Source organism: Drosophila elegans, unplaced genomic scaffold (genome assembly GCF_018152505.1).
Source record: "Drosophila elegans isolate 14027-0461.03 unplaced genomic scaffold, ASM1815250v1 contig_3, whole genome shotgun sequence".
Lineage (NCBI taxonomy): Eukaryota > Metazoa > Arthropoda > Insecta > Diptera > Drosophilidae > Drosophila > Drosophila elegans.
In genome coordinates this window covers 108,358-125,007 of record NW_024545677.1, presented here as the reverse complement: position 1 = coordinate 125,007, position 16,650 = coordinate 108,358, and the positions used below count along the sequence as shown (strand labels likewise).

The following is a 16,650-nucleotide window of genomic DNA, read 5'->3' as shown; positions in this document are numbered from 1 at the left end:
GGGAGCTATATGCTATAGTTGTCCGATCCGGCTCGTTCCGACTTATATACTACCTGCAATAGAAAGACAACTTTTGGAAAAGTTTCATGTAGATAGCTTTAAAACTGAGAGACTAGTTTGCATATAAACGGACGGACAGACGGACAGACGGACAGACGGACAGACGGACAGACGGACGGACAGACGTACAGACGGACATGGCTAGATCGACTCGCCTAGTGATGCTGATCAAGAATATATATACTTTATAGGGTCGGAAACGTCTCCTTCACTGCGTTGCAAACTTCTGACTGAAATTATAATACCCTCTGCAAGGGTATAAAAACAACAAAGTTATAATTTTTTTTTTTTTCGATTGTTCCTATGGGAGCTATATGCTATGGTCGACCGATTTTGATAAAATTTAAACCGTAATTCTGAAATATTTAACCATTACTATATCTCGAAGAACTAAAAAAAAAAATGAAAAACAGCAAAGTTATAATTTTGTTTTATTAATTTTTCCGATTGTTCCTATGGGAGCTATTTGCTATAGTCGTCCGATCCGGCTCGTTCCGACTTATATACTACCTGCAATAGAAAGACAACTTTTGGGAAAGTTTCATGCAGATAGCTTTAAAACTGAGAGACTAGTTTGTGTAGAAACGGACGGACTATCCGTCTATCCGTCCGTTTCTACGCAAACTAGTCCCTCAGTTTTAAAGCTATCTACATGAAACTTTCCCAAAAGTTGTCTTTCTATTGCAGGTAGTATATAAGTCGGAACGAGCCGGATCGGATGACTATAGCATATAGCTCCCATAGGAACAATCGGAAAAATAAATTTAAATAAATTATAACTTTGGTGTTTTTTAATTTTTTTGTTAGTTCTTCGAGATATAGTAATGGTCAAGTATTTCAGAATTACGTTTTAAATTTCATCAAAATCGGACGACTATATCATATAGCTCCCATAGGAACAATCGCAAAACAAATACAAAAATAATTATAGCTTAGCTGTTCTTAAATTTTTCTTTTAGTTCTTTGAAATATAGTAATGGTAAAATATTTCAGAATTACGGTTTAAATTTCATCAAAATCGGACGAATATATCATATAGCTCCCATAGGACGGACAGACGGACATGGCTAGATCGACTCGGCTAGTGATGCTGATCAAGAATATATATACTTTATAGGGTCGGAGATGTCTCCTTTATTGCGTTGCAAACTTCTGACTGAAATTATAATACCCTCTGCAAGGGTATAAAAACGAATTAAATAAATGAAAAACCTACGACTACAAAATAGTTATAAAAGTTTATGGATAAAAAATGCATCACAAAATAAACGCCTCTTTCAAGAAATCACACCTGTCAATTTTGGGGAGAAATACATAGTGAATGAGGGAGGTGGAGTTTTTTCTATCTTTGCTACGAATGTCTATTGAAAGCTTCTGCTCTGCTGGCATCGCTGTGGGTAGAGTGATGACTCAGTGATGAGTAATAAAGGTGATTCTTTTTATTGGCAGGTAGTCGTGCCTACCTTGAGTTTGGACTTGCTGAGCGGCTACGTTGATGTTGTGACTGTTCCTGGTCGTTTACGTAATGAACGATAGCAGATGTAACTTCTTTGATCGAGCTCTGGATCTCTGGCGTAACAGACTGTAGGGGTCGCGATCCATTCGGCGTAAGCGTTTGGTATGGGGTTGTACGATGTGCCAGCAACGAATTAGCCAGACTGCAAGTTAATAATTAGATTAGTCGGTCTTTAAAAATGTAATATGTCTTGGAAACATTTGTGTATGGTGTGAAATCAAATTTTGCTGTTTTATGTGAAAGTATTACCACTGTGCAAGCTCAAAAATAAGTTGGCATAATGTGGGCAATGTGCCAGATATAAACCAGAAAAGGTATTCCGATTTTGATAAATCCAGTGACTGTAACAAAAATGATTAAACAAAAAAAAAAACAAGAAGGAATGCGAGTCGAGTTCTCCGACTATTTAATCCCAATTACTCAGCTAACAAATTTCAAAATAAATATTCCCTCAGAAAAAAACGGACTTTAGGTAGAGAACCCCCGCTAACAGTTCATTCGCTCTGTCTCAATACATCAGCGATCACCACGGCCCTGTCTAATAAGCACAGGAGAGTGTTAGCCGGCAGAGCAGCCTCAGAGCGTACCGTGCAAGCATTTTCAATCGCAGAAGACGCTTTACTTTTGGAAGTAAAAATTTGCTCGTTTGCGATATTGCTTTCGGATCGCGAAAGGTACTTCAACCGCATTTCCAAATCACAAAGTAATGTATCTTAAAAGTTTCCCACAATACTCTTTTTCAGTTGGAATATATAAGACAGGAAAATATTAAATGTAATTCAATACTATTGCTCAATTTCATTTATTGCCAGCTCAGTTTGATTAGAAAATTAGCTTTTAGCCATTCCAAAAATAACATGAATTAATTAGCTTTTTTTTACTTGTCATTATACAAAATATTGCATTTATTACCTTTAAGAATCGGGCATGTTGAAATAGTCTCAATGCTTGGATTTTCATTCGATCCACGTCAAGTTAAATAATCCGGGCTAGATCGACTGTCTTTATGATGCTGGTCAAGTATATATATTTACTTTATGGGGTCGGACATTTTCCTTCCCTGCAAACTTTTGACTGAAATTATAATAGCCTCTGTTTTTTTTTTTTATTTTCCAAATGATGCAAATATTAAAAAAAAATAAAATGGAAAATAAAGCATCTTGATTACCACGGAGTTCAATTTCCTTTTAAACGGTGCGTGATATGTGTTTTTCAAAACAATGCAATAACCTTTGATGTTCTATACCCTTGTAGAGGTATTTTAATTTGCGTCAAAAGTATGCAACGGAGTAAAGGTGACATTTCCGACACCATCACTAGGAGAGTCGATCTAGCCATGTTCATCTATTCGTTCGCCTGTCCGTCTGTTCGTCCGCCCATTTCTATACAAACTATTCAATCAGTTTTAATTCTATCTGCATACAACTTTCCCTAATCTCTGCTTTCTTTTGCAGGTAGTATAAAAGTCTGAACGAGTCGGATCGGACGACTATAGCATATAGCTCACATAGGAACAACCGGAAAATGAAATGAAGAAAATTAAAGCTTCGCTGTTTTTCAATTTTTTTAATAATATTTGAGAATAACGGTTTTAATGTTGTGAAAATCGGACGACTAAATTATAAAGCACCTTGAAGAATAAGAATATTTTTTCTTAATTGAAAACCAACGAAAATACTTATTTGGGCAAAACGGCAATGGAAAGAAAACTGCGTGCGATCGAAACGAATCAAATTTTACGAGCGCTCATTTAATATATAACGTCAAGTAAAAAATAATCCATTATTTTATTTATTTATGAAAATAAAAGCATTTTTTGTATGATTTATTTAAATTAGCACTATTTTTTTTACAATCGATTGCCATTTTGATGATAATTTCATGATACCCCTCTCATAAAATCCTTCGCCCTTATTTTCAAAAAACTGAGCCAGTCGGTTTTCACAATCCTCTCTGTAGCATATTTTACACTATCCAAATCGTTCGACATTGATTGGAAAAGGTGCTAGTCACTTGGGTGTCCGGGCTATAAGGTGGATGCAAATAAACCTCCCATCCAAGCTCTCGGAGTTTCTGGCGAGACGCTATCGACGTGTGTGGTCTAGCGTTGTCGGCCGGCGTCGTGGACCGGCTCATCCTTCTTCGACCACAACCGTTTTCGACTCACGTTGTCGTTCGCTTCGAAAACGGGTCTTCGCCTTCCCGCTAAACTAACTTACAGTAAACTTAAATTAACTTCAATAATTGGAACAATAATTCAATAAAAAAATAACTCAAAAGAGCCAACAGCGGCCCCGTTGAAGGCCTGTAAGACTTAAAACCACTGGCAGCGGCGTCAGCTTGTAGATGGCCCGCCGAAAAACTCCTCCATAGCTGCGTCTAACGACGACCCTGAACATGGCGTCCTCCCCTGCGTGACCCAAACGCCACAGCACAGTCGTATGGAGCCGCGGCCGTAAATACTTATAGTAGTTCTATCGCTATTAAAATTTTACCAAAAATCTAAAAATATATTATAAATATATTACAAAACAAGAAAGAAAGCAAACTTCGGCAAGCCGAAGTTCATATACCCTTGCAGCTATTGCATGAATTAAATACTTTTGAAAACATTTAAATTATGATTTACTTGAGTATATGCTGAAAAACATTGAAACTATGATGATTTGCAGCTCAATTATTAGATAGCTATTTTATATATGTATTTGTATTATTTCTATGGGAGCTATATGATATAGACGTCCGATTTTGATACAATTTAAACCCTAAATTTTAAATAATTAAAAATTGCTATATGTCAAAGAACTAAACAAAAAATTAAAAAACAGAAAAGTTCTAATTTTTTTTCATTTATTTTTCCTATTGTTCCTATGGGAGCTATATTTTAAAGTTGTACGATTTTGATGAAATTTAAAACGTAATTCTGAAATATTAAACCATTACTATATCTCGAAGAACTAAAAATAAATTAAAAAACAGCAAAGTTATAATTTTTTTTGTAATTTTTTCCGATTGTTCCTATGGGAGCTATATGCTATAGTCGTCCGATTTTAAAGAAATTTAAACCGTAAATCGGAAATATTTTACCATTACTATATGTCGAAGAACTAAACAAAAAATTAAAAAACAACAAAGTTATAATTTTTTAAAATTTATTTTTCCGATTATTCCTATGGGAGCTATATGCTATAGTCGTCCGATCCGACTCGTTCCGACTTATATACTACCTGCAATAAAAAGACAACTTTTGGGAAAGTTTCATGCAGATAGCTTTAAAACTGAGAGACTAGTTGGCGTAGAAACGGACGGACAACCGGGGGGACAGACGGACATGGCTAGATCGACTCTCCTAGTGATGCTGGTCAAGAATATATATACTTTAAAGGGTCGGAGATGTCTCCTTCACTGCGTTGCAAACTTCGTACTGAAATTATAATACCCTCTGCAAGGGTATAAAAATTGACCAGATCGTAACATTATATCATTTAGTTGCCCTAGGAATAATCGGTTAGAAATAAGCTTTTGGCAAAAAAAACTTTTTTGTTTATTATAATATTGAATTTAAATCTTATATTTGTGCACAAATATTGACTTGTTATAGTCTTCTAACAAATAATGCTACGTTAAATTTGACTTGTATTTGCATGGCAATTTTCTTAGGCATCAAACCACTGCACTATGGTTTTTTTCCGTTTTTTTTGGCATAAACTCTAATTTTAAACCTATTAAAATGAAATTTGGTTTGTATACATTTTTTAAGATGGCCTACCAAGTTCCAAATGATTTGGGGCACTATTTCATATAGCTGCCATATAACCGATCTGGCCGATTTGCCCAACTTTTTTGTTTATCAAGCTATTGCTTTGAAATTCGGTTTGTATACATTTTTGAAGCTCCCAAGATGGCCTACCAAGTTTCACTATTTCATATAGCTGCCATATAACCTATCTGGCCGACATGCAAAAAAGCTCCATTAAACATTTTTATTGCATATTTTCTTTATATTAAATAAAAAAAAACAATTAACAATTATTAGTGCTTCATTCTGAAAGTAAAGATACATTTTCCAAAGTTTTAAAAAAGTATGGTTATGTTACTTACTATAAAAGTTATGATAATATTGCATTTAAATCTTATATTTCTGCACAAATAATGACTTGTTATTGTGTTCTTACAAATCTAATGCTTCGTTAAACTTGACTTGTATTTGCATGTCAATTTTCTTAGTCCTAAAGGGATCGGAAGATAAAAGTAGTCTGTTGCTTAAGTCCGTATTCGTGCAAGCTCGAGATTTTCTTTTTTTTATATCTTTGTTTCGCGATTCTGCAGCCTCTTCCGATAATTCTCCCATTGAGACAAGCCCAAAATTATTGACATCTGCACCATGGAATAACACTTTATGCACCGAGGGCGGAAAGTAGTACCAATCATACAGACCTGGCTGTGTCAAGAGCATATATTCGGAATTTGTCAGCATTAATCCTGTAGCCTGATGCCATAGCTTGGAGCAACGTTGAACATTGGATTATAACGCTTTTATCTAAGCCAGTTATTTCAGCTGATGTTTCCGAATTGTTAAAAAATGTTCTCGCAGCATTTCCATCATTCGAATTACAGCGACCTCCACTTCTCGGCTGGTCCACTATGTGCCCCAACTTTCCCTTAAATTCAGCTTGGATTCTTTTTTTCTTAGAGAAAGGGACTGTTTTCCTTATGCGGTAGAAATCGCCAACTTTTTTTGTCCAATCTATACGCTACGTGCAAAATATATTCGAAGAATCGAATATATGAGTGTAATGGTAACCATCCAAATTCAAAGCATTTCTCATTAGGCTTCTTTTCCAAAAACTTTTCTATATCGCTCATTTCCGTTGGCTTTGCTTTGCAAATAAAACAGCTGGCTGCAGATGTATTGCTAATACGGGTATGACACTATATTGTTCGCCTCATTCAGTGACGGATTCGTTGAAGCTCAGAGACAGAGACAATAATTTGGATACTGCTTGAAATTTTTTATTGGAAATAAGTTCACGGTCACACTGGCTTTTTAACGTTAAATTCTAAATTTTTATACCCTTGCAGAGGGTATTATAATTTCAGTCAGAAGTTTGCAACGCAGTGAAGGAGACGTTTCCGACCCTATAAAGTATATATATTCTTGATCAGCATCACTAGTAGAGTCGATCTAGCCATGTCCGTCTGTCCGTCCGTCTGTCCGTCTGTCCGTCCGTTTATATGCAAACTAGTCTCTCAGTTTTAAAGCTATCTGCATGAAACTTTCCCAAAAGTTGTCTTTTTATTGCAGGTAGTATATAAGTCGGAACGAGTCGGATCGGACGACTATAGCATATAGCTCCCATAGGAATAATCGGAAAAATAAATTTAAAAAAATTATAACTTTGTTGTTTTTTAATTTTTTGTTTAGTTCTTCGACATATAGTAATGGTAAAATATTTCCGATTTACGGTTTAAATTTCATCAAAATCGGACGACTATAGCATATATCTCCCATAGGAACAATCGGAAAAAAATACAAAAAAAATTATAACTTTGCTGTTTTTTAATTTTTTTTTAGTTCTTCGAGATATAGTAATGGTTTAATATTTTAGAATTACGTTTTAAATTTCATCAAAATCGTACGACTATAGCATATAGCTTCCATAGGAACAATCGGAAAAATATATGAAAAAAAATTATAACTTTTCTGTTTTTTAATTTTTTGTTTAGTTCTTCGACATATAGCAATTTTTAATTATTTCAGAATTAGGGTTTAAATTTTATCAAAATCGGACGTCTATATCATATAGCTCCCATAGAAATAATACAAATATATAAAATAACTATCTAATAATTGAGCTGCAAATCATCATAGTTTCAATGTTTTTCAGCATATACTCAAGTAAATCATAATTTAAATGTTTTCAAAAGTATTTAATTCATGCAATAGCTGCAAGGGTATATGAACTTCGGCTTGCCGAAATTTGCTTTCTTTCTTGTTATATACAATTTTGCTCATTGATGTATCAGCCCCGGTGGTATTTCATCGAATATTTTTATACCAATCTCCGGTGCATATTTTTTACTATCGCGTATCGGTTCTGACAATTTTGATCATTCATTGCTCATTGGAATCTTCATAGGCTGTCTTGCTCGCACTTACGTAAAATCGTATAGTTATAACTCAAAATGAGCAATGAATGAGGTTAACAATGTAGTGCCATAATCCTATAAGGGCATTACATATTTTCCCATCTACTATAGTCAATTGCCAGCTGTGCTTAACTTCGATTCTTTTATTGCCAATAAAACATACAGTCTGCTTTAACTGATCGATTTGTTTCTTATAATGCCTTTCTTCGTTTAAAGCCAATTTTGCAGTTTCTTTTTGAAATTGAAACATCATGGGTCTGCAGAACCGTATAGATGAGGGTTGGGAATTTTTCCAATTTATTTTATCGCCTTTGGGATCACTTGAATTGGTAATCGCTGCAATGGTACGTATGACGTAACATAAAGAGTAGAGTCTTCTATATTCTTGTTAAGCGCTTTCTGTTTCTATTCAGAATGTCAGGTACTACCATCGAATCTCCATTTTCCGATTAAAATTAAGTTTTACACCGTATCACCCGGAATTTTCTTCATGTTGAAGTTTTAAAATCCGGGAAGCTGTATGATTTAGCAGACTTTCCAGTTGAACTTCAGCTTTCTTTTTTGATTTTAGCACCAGATCGTAACTTGGCAATACATCAAACGATACTATTGAATTAAGAAATTTACGAATGAGCAAGTAATGGTGTTTCGATAAATTTGTCTCTACAAAAAGGGATAAAACTTCATTAATATTTGCTTGGCAATGCTTCGGCCCTGAAGACAAGATGGCCGATCGAGGCAAGGAAGCTGTAGATTCATCCGTTTTCGTTATTTCAGCAATCCTTCCACGTTTTGCTCTTATCTAACAATCCAATAATTCAGTTTTTGGCCGTCCAAGATCGGCAAATTCCACTCTTCATTCAGCCAACTTGTTTGATATTGTATAAATGAAGCTTTTTTCCGTTTGTAGGTATCCCAAAAAGTAACAATTCTTTTACATATGTACTCAACATGTTTTTGTAGTTGGAGTAACTCGGGAGTCTAACCGTGGTCTTTAATCTGGTCTTGCTTTTAATATCAATAATTTTCTTCAATTTTACAGAGTTAGTTCCATTTTCTGCGCACCATAAATTAATGAGAAGTGCATAAAAAGTAAATTCCATTGAAATTAATAAATTAAATTGTTAAATGCAAAATTAGTCAGTATATTTACCATTAATTTTTGAAAATTTCTGCAGCTGATTTTAACGATATAGTACCTTAAAAATAATACAAAAACAGTGACACACAAAACATTTGTGCAATTTTGTGGGAACACATTTACTAAATATGAAAAAGACGTTCACAACATACCCAAAAAAGGGTTATTCGATCTAAATTATATAAAACAAGAAAGAAAGCAAACTTTCTTGCAGCTATTGCAAGAAATAAAAATTTTTGAAAACATTACAATAATGATTTACTTGCGTATATGTTTAAAAACATTCAAGCTATGATGATTTGCAGCTCAATTATTTGATAGTTATTTTATATATTTTCATTATTTGTATGGGAGCTATATGATATAGTCGTCCGATTTTGATAAAATTTTAAACATAATTCTGAAATAATTACCCAATACTATATGTCGAAGAACTAAGAAAAAAATTAAAAAACAGCTAAGTTATAATTTTTTTAAATTTTTTTTCGGATTGTTCCTATGGGAGCTATATGATATAGTCGTCCGATTTTGATGAAATTTAAACCGTAATTCTGAAATAATTAATTAACTAAGAAAAGAACTAAAAAACAGCTAAGTTATATTTTTTTTTCATTTTTTTCCTATTGTTCCTATGGGAGCTATATGATATAGTCGTCCGATTTTGATTAAATTTAATCCGTAATTCTGAAATAATTAACCATTATTATATGTCGAAGAACTAAAAAAAAAAAATGATAAACAGCAAAGTTATATTTCTTTTTTTATTCCGATTGTTCCTATGGGAGCTTTATGCTATAGTCGTCCGATCCGGCTCGTTCCGACTTATATACTACCTGCAATAGAAAGACAACTTTTGGGAAAGTTTCATGCAGATAGCTTTAAAACTGAGAGACTAGTTTGCGTAGAAACGGACGGACAGACTGACAGATGGACAGACGGACGGACAGACGGACAGACGGACAGACGGACGGACAGACGGTCATGGCTAGATCGACTCTCCTAGTGATGCTGTTCAAGAATATATATACTTTATAGGGTCTGAGATGTCTCCTTCACTGCGTTGCAAACTTCTGACTGAAATTATAATACCCTCTGCAAGGGTATAAAAAGGTTAATCGGTTAAATCAATGTAACAAAAACCATTTAGGTATTAAAGTAAATACCTTGAACTTTATAAGTAATTTTAAGTAATGAAAATTGGTGAATTTTTGCGACCGTCTGACGACTTTAAAATTCACTTTTATTGTGTCGAAAGCTAACATAACGCAGCTGCGCTGCAAAATTGAACACGTGTTCAAGCTTTGCGTTCTGTTTTTGGAATGCCTGGTGAGTTCCGTCAAAAACTGGTTTGCCATACAGAAATTTTGACAATTTAGAAACAATTTCATTTAACTAAATATTTATTGATGAATTTTTTTATTTATGGCCTATGGGAGCGACCACTGTGCGCTGTTGAGGTGGCAGTTAATCCTCCGCCACGCCGGCTAGCTGCCCTTCCTTGATGTTGGGCTGCTCCTGGTGCCACTGACCCCGAATTTGAAGACACAGCACATACTCCCTGGAGTTATTGCGTCTCCGTTGCTTGGGTCGATGCTCATTGCTCCGAGAGGCCTGGAATTCATTACGGGCTCTATCCCGACCAGGACTGTCCCCAGCTCTTGAGCGTTTAAGAGCGCGCTGCCCACCGATCGCAGGAGTAGGTGCTTGGCAGTTTTGACACCTGCCTCCCAGAGTCCTCCCATGTACGGTGCCCGAGGCGGTGTGAACGCAAATTTGCATCCGCTTCTTGACGCCTCCGCGTTGCGTCCGCCTGCTCCTCCGTTCACTCCGACGAAGTTCGTCGAGTTGTCGCAATTAACGACTTGGGGACATCCTCGGCGCCCAACGAACCTTTGAAAACGAGTCTGTGGCTAAATCTGAAACAGTTTCTAGATGATCCGCTTCGGACGTAAAACAAACAAATAGGGCAAATTATACGGAGGTCTTCCACGAATTTTCAATGTCGTATAAACTGAACCACAAAAATCAACGCCACATATTGCAAATGGGCGAAGTAAACCAGATTGACTGTACGATTTCATCAATGTCACAACCTATTGATATAAAATCTTCTGGGTTCTGTTTGGTCGGGACATGCCGCCAAGTAGCTTCACCACTCTTGAACCTCACCTACCCTGTTCGAGACGAATGCCGACAACGACGATGGATAAGATCGGATCCAATAAGGCGTAACTTCAGAATCTGAGCAATAAACAATTCGTTCGATAGGGACCTTCAATAGGGGCTTGATTCTGTGACAGAGATCTGGGAGAAGGTGAGCGGCACATAACTCAAGCCTCGGGAGCGTTTTAGTCTTGGGCGGCGCTACGTTGGACTTTGAAGTCAACAACGATAATTTAAAACCTCTCCGCAAGCTCCACCAGCTCTCATGGATGCGTCGGCAAAGGCATGTAATTGAACCGGTGACGTCGGATCGGTATACACAAACCGAGAAATAGATACATACAGTCGATTGATTTCCAAATGCATCAGAACCGGCAACCACGATATTTTTAACGCCTTAGTTGACTCTGATTTGACTGTGCTCTCAGATGCGGTGACTTCAGGTGAGATAGAAAACCACTTTGCAGACTCACTCAACCTTTTTAAACACCGAATAACTATAAACGGGGCTGGTCCAGTTCCATATGTTATGGTGTTGAGCTTAAACAATCTCAAGGATTCAGAGGGTTCTTTTCTCCATTGGCGATACATTTACACATTTACATTTACACGAAGCGTCAAAAACGACCCTCAGTTAGGTGGACGTACTCTGGGGCCTAAGAACACATTTATGAGGGATGGCATAGAGCGGAGTAAAAGGAATTTTGTTATCTGTGGGAGACATAAGACCTACGGATTGGTACTCTTCCATAAATTCTAAGTACATTTTCTTGAACTCATGGTCTCGAGACAAGTTTCTTTCAAAAGACAAAAGCCCCTTTTGCAACTTCAAATTAATTGCCCAACCCATTTGGATCAGATTTAAACGGCAGCCTTACTTTAACTTGACCTGATGGCAACACCTAAGTTGTTTTTCGGTAATGCTCAGGTAAAAATAATTTCTTAGGAGATGGTATTGTTCGATACTAAAGGCTCTTCACTGAAACTGAAACAATTCACAACATTTTGGGAAGCAAATGCCTTGTGTCTTCCAGAAACAACAAACCTAGAAGGGTCCTCTGCAGAGTTGGATAGTCAGGACCTTGTATAATTTGAAAAACGGTTCTGCTCCAATCAACATATATTTTCTTTGCGGCTGCCAATGGTAGGGTTTTTGGAATTCTCCAGTCATCCACGTTCACAGACTGATAAGGATGGTACCCTAAGATTTTATATATCGATTTTAATATCCAAAGATCGAATGATAACTACCTTCCATTTTTTCGCGACTTAACCACCGTGTGTATTTTTTTAACTTGTGAATTGGATTCCCCAATACCAACTAAGTTAATTTACGACTCCTCTCTACGGATCTGTAAACGGTGAGCAAGGTCCTCTGTTATAAAATTAGTTTGGGACCCAGTCAAGCAGTGCTCGGGCCAAAATATATTCACCGCTTTAAGTTCGGCCACTTACTATCTGCGTAGCCAAAATAACCCTATCTAATGATGTCGCATGCAGAACATGTGAGGTAAACGGGTTATCTTGACTTACAGGAGGATATAAATTCTCTTGGGGGGGTTGGTTGGTTGGCGACGATAAACTGTTATCAGACACTGTGTATCTGTGCAGAAAATTGTGATGCGAGCGGACACACACTCTACTTTAAAACACTCTACTAAAAACCTTTTCGCCGACAGTTGATGCATAATGAAGCAGACTTGAGAAACTCAAACCTCTGCACTACAGTGAGACGACCAACCACTACTGTTCGGTACGAAATGGTCTCCATTTGCTGGGCCTTACTGTTGGAGGAAGAACACGACATTGCTTTGTCTTGTTTTGCCTTCGACGATTCTTCAGCGGAAAATGCTGATATCGGCAATTTAAAATTTTTTCAAAATCAAACCAAAGAAACAAAGTTTCATAATCGAGCTGTTCTTCCCATTTTTGTTCGATCACTGTGCCGACTCTGTTCAAGACAAGATAAATCAGCATCGCATTCGAGATTTTATTATCGTCTCCTATCGATAGCAAAGAACTGTAAATCGATGAAATGGTAGTGTATGACCGATGCGGACTGCTGTGAAATATTAGGAACAGTAAACAATGTCGAAATATTGTTCATGACTGGTCATGACCTTTTCATAGTTGCTCTCGGTGTTGTCTTGATAGTTCCGAAGGCTTCACCGCTTCGTATCGCTAGGATCTATCTCCTCAATGCATTCTTTTAATTGATTTTCCTTTTCAATTGATACTTTTAAAACATCAAGCCCTGCATTCCAATTCTTGCGAATGGATCGCAACCGACCCCGAATCTAGCCGTTCTTCCAAGCGACGAATACTTCTAACTCGGCTGTTACGTTTGTTTTTTAGGTCTTCCAAAATGTATTTGTTATTTAATTTTTAAATTCCATTTTCTTTTTATTTTAATTTAAATTTAAAAAAAAAATTGAACAAAAAAAATAACTGCAATCCTAAACGATGACGACAAAAATAATAAATAAGTTTTCGAATCAAAAACGACGAAAACAAAATTATTTAATTATTATAAAAAAAACTTCAAAAAACACTAAATATATTTTTATGCAATGTATGTGTCACTGTCACTAAACTTTTTGCCCTTTAGTAGTGGTAGTAGTAGTAGTGTGTTCTTTATTTATAAAATATACATTGAGGAAACGGCATTACAAATTTACAATTAAAGTGATTTACATATATTTTTACAAAAAAGAAAAGGAGTGGAAGAATAAAGCTTAATGGTAGAATTTCTCCTCTGTCCATGAAAATTATGCAGATCTTCTTCACAGAGAGCGTCGATAAAATAATTACAAGCGCCCAGATATTATTCAAGATACCTATAGTCATACGAGGCGCACTTCTCCTTGATTCCATTTTGAACTGAGTCCTGTAGGTTTCGACCATTTTAATAGTATTCTTCTCGACCAATGCCGCCACTGTGAAGGGTCACCCAACTGAAGTCTCTCACCGTGGGTCTTTGCCAGCGTATTCCATTCAACGACCCATTGCTTTCGTTCCTGCAGCAAATAATTGGCTGAAATATATGGCAGTCTATTTTCGGGCATGCTTACGACCTTTTGAATATATTTAAAGTGCATATCAGCTGTAAAAATATGGAGCTGCGAGAGGCCAGTTTTAAGGTATAGCATACTATTCGGGGTAAATCTGGGCAGGCGAAAAATCTTTTTTAGGAAGTATCTTTACAGGCTTTCGACTTTTTCATAAGAGGAGATGCCCCAGACCTGCGCCCCATAACAAAGGACTAACCGCATTACTGCACTGAAGAGCTTGTACTTGCTACTCATTGGAACGGCTTTTTTACCCAACAGCGATTACCATGTGCAATTTATGGCCAGTTTTGCGTCACTGAGTTTCTCCTGTAAATGATGGCTATAGGACTTCACAATTTCAAGCTCAGTGGGTTCTAATCTCCATTTTTCGAATTGTGCTAGCCCTCGCCAGTGCTTTTTAAAAATTAGAACTTTCGACTTCTCAGTATTTACTTGCAGTCCCCACAACAGGCAGTACTTGTGAAGAGCATTTATCATTGCTTGCAGTTCGGCGGGTAAATCGGCGAGGATAACTATATCATCTGCGTACAAAAGTGCCTTAATTGCGCACCCTCTTATTCTAGAAATAGATACACCAATATTGCTTAGCATGTATATTAGGGACCTTCTGTCTATGGAGTCAAAAGCATGAATATCCTTTTCTGAAACCGGCTTGGAACTCTGTTAAAATATCGTAGTCTCTTTACCAGTTTTTCAGCCGATCAAGCAGTAGAGCAGAGAAGACTTTAACTAACGCATTCTGATAGGATTGCCTCTGTAGTTAGACTTCACTTTCGGATCGCCTTTCTTAAAAATGGGACAAATTATAACGTTTTGAAAGCTTTTAGGGAATTTTTTAAGACATCAAGAACTGGTTAAATGCAGTGACAAGGCAGTGTATTTCATAAATTCCGATGGTATCCTGTCAGGACCAGGTGACTTTCTTTCCTTTAGCATCGCATGTACTTTTTGTCTGTTACACATCCATCTAAGAACTGATCCCTAGGTCCCTAGGTCGTCGGCATTTCCTTCCTTTGATTTAATAAATATATTTCCATTAAGTTTCCTAATTGTGTTCTTATAAATCCTGTAATCTCTTACAGAATCCAGACAACTCGATAGGTTTGCATAAAATTGAGCACGAGCGTTTAGTTATCTTAACTTGTATGTGGCGTTCGACTCATACATAATACGTTGCCACTGCATTTGTCGAGTTTATCGATTTAGCCTGCCTTAACATGCCAAATAGTGTTTTCGCACTGCTTCACATTGCTCCGTATATCATTCTTGTTTGAAGACTGTGGCCTTTCGTCGGCTTGTATTATCAGCTTTGGTAATGCACTCTGTGTAAAAACCTTCAATTTCGTCAGGGGTTTTTAACTCCGAAAAATCTATTGTAGCCAAGTATTGGTCCAACTTTGCCTATTTTGCCAAATCAAGCTTAGTGGAAGCCCCAGCGGCTCTGTGGCTGAAGTTGATGTTGTGGATAACAGCATTGTCGCCTCTTGCGGGAGATGATCAGCATACATTTGACCGCTCAGTTTGAAGTCCTTGATGGTTCCTATCCATTTACCGAGTGCCAAACACAGGTCGATGGCGGGCCGTGCTTCTCATAAAAGTATAATAGCCCAAAGGATCACTTGGCGACCTTCTATTGACTACCGTGAAGCCAAACACCTCAATTAAGTCTATAAAGTGCCGGCCATTGGGGTCTGTCACTTTGTATTTTGTATTTGTATTTTATTATAAAATTTCATCCTAACGCTACAAGTTTGGAACTTATAAGTTAATGCGCTAGTCACTAAGAGTTGCAAATATTTAATTTATATATATTTAATTATATACTACTTTTCATAAAAACTAACCTAAGTCGCCTTCTATTTTAACTTTAATTTACGTAATAGTATTTTTAAGGTGTGTGAATAATTTTATCTTGAATTACGTGGCACTGCTTATATTTTTAAGATGGTTGGGGAGCTGATTCCATGTCAGTGATCCAGGTCTTATGCAAGTAAGATTGTTTGCTCTTCTAGAGGATGTAAACTGAAGTTTTTCGAAAAGATATGAAGGTTCTTTTTGGAAAATAATTGTTTGCAGAAAAATTAAGATTCGCATCTTTATCCATTCATTTAGCGAGATATCGAATATTTTCTGCGAAAATTCAGATACGTGATTTCTATGTGGTAGGTTGAAATATACCTGGCTATGCAATTAAATTGAAATTTAATTTTGTTTTTACTGGTAGTGTCACAGTTTGAAAAGCTTCTACTCAATAAAATAGCGCTGGAACAATGCAGGTTTTAGCTATTGGTAAACGTATATGGGCAGGCAATTTTTAGTTACGGATAATGTCCTTATTATGTCCATATTTTTCCTACAGACAGTAGGAAATACAGTAATATGATCATTCCAGGTAAGAGTTCTGTTGAATGTAAAACCTAAATTTACAGCTGTATCTACGTACTCAAGTGGCGTGTTATTCATACTCAGCGGCTGCAAAGGACAACTCACATACATTTGGACATTATCAGCATACATGTGTACATTACATTCAGATAAGGCAATGGGAA

General features: G+C 36.5%; 1 protein-coding gene across 1 annotated transcript in view; it reads right to left on the bottom strand.

Annotated features, from left to right (window-relative positions):
• LOC108146931 overlaps positions 1–16,650 on the bottom strand; it is a 176,524-nt gene that overhangs the window by 61,543 nt on the left and 98,331 nt on the right. Inside the window, 1 exon segment of the mRNA XM_041708590.1 lies at positions 1,524–1,718. Coding sequence (XP_041564524.1) covers positions 1,524–1,718 — 195 coding nt within the window.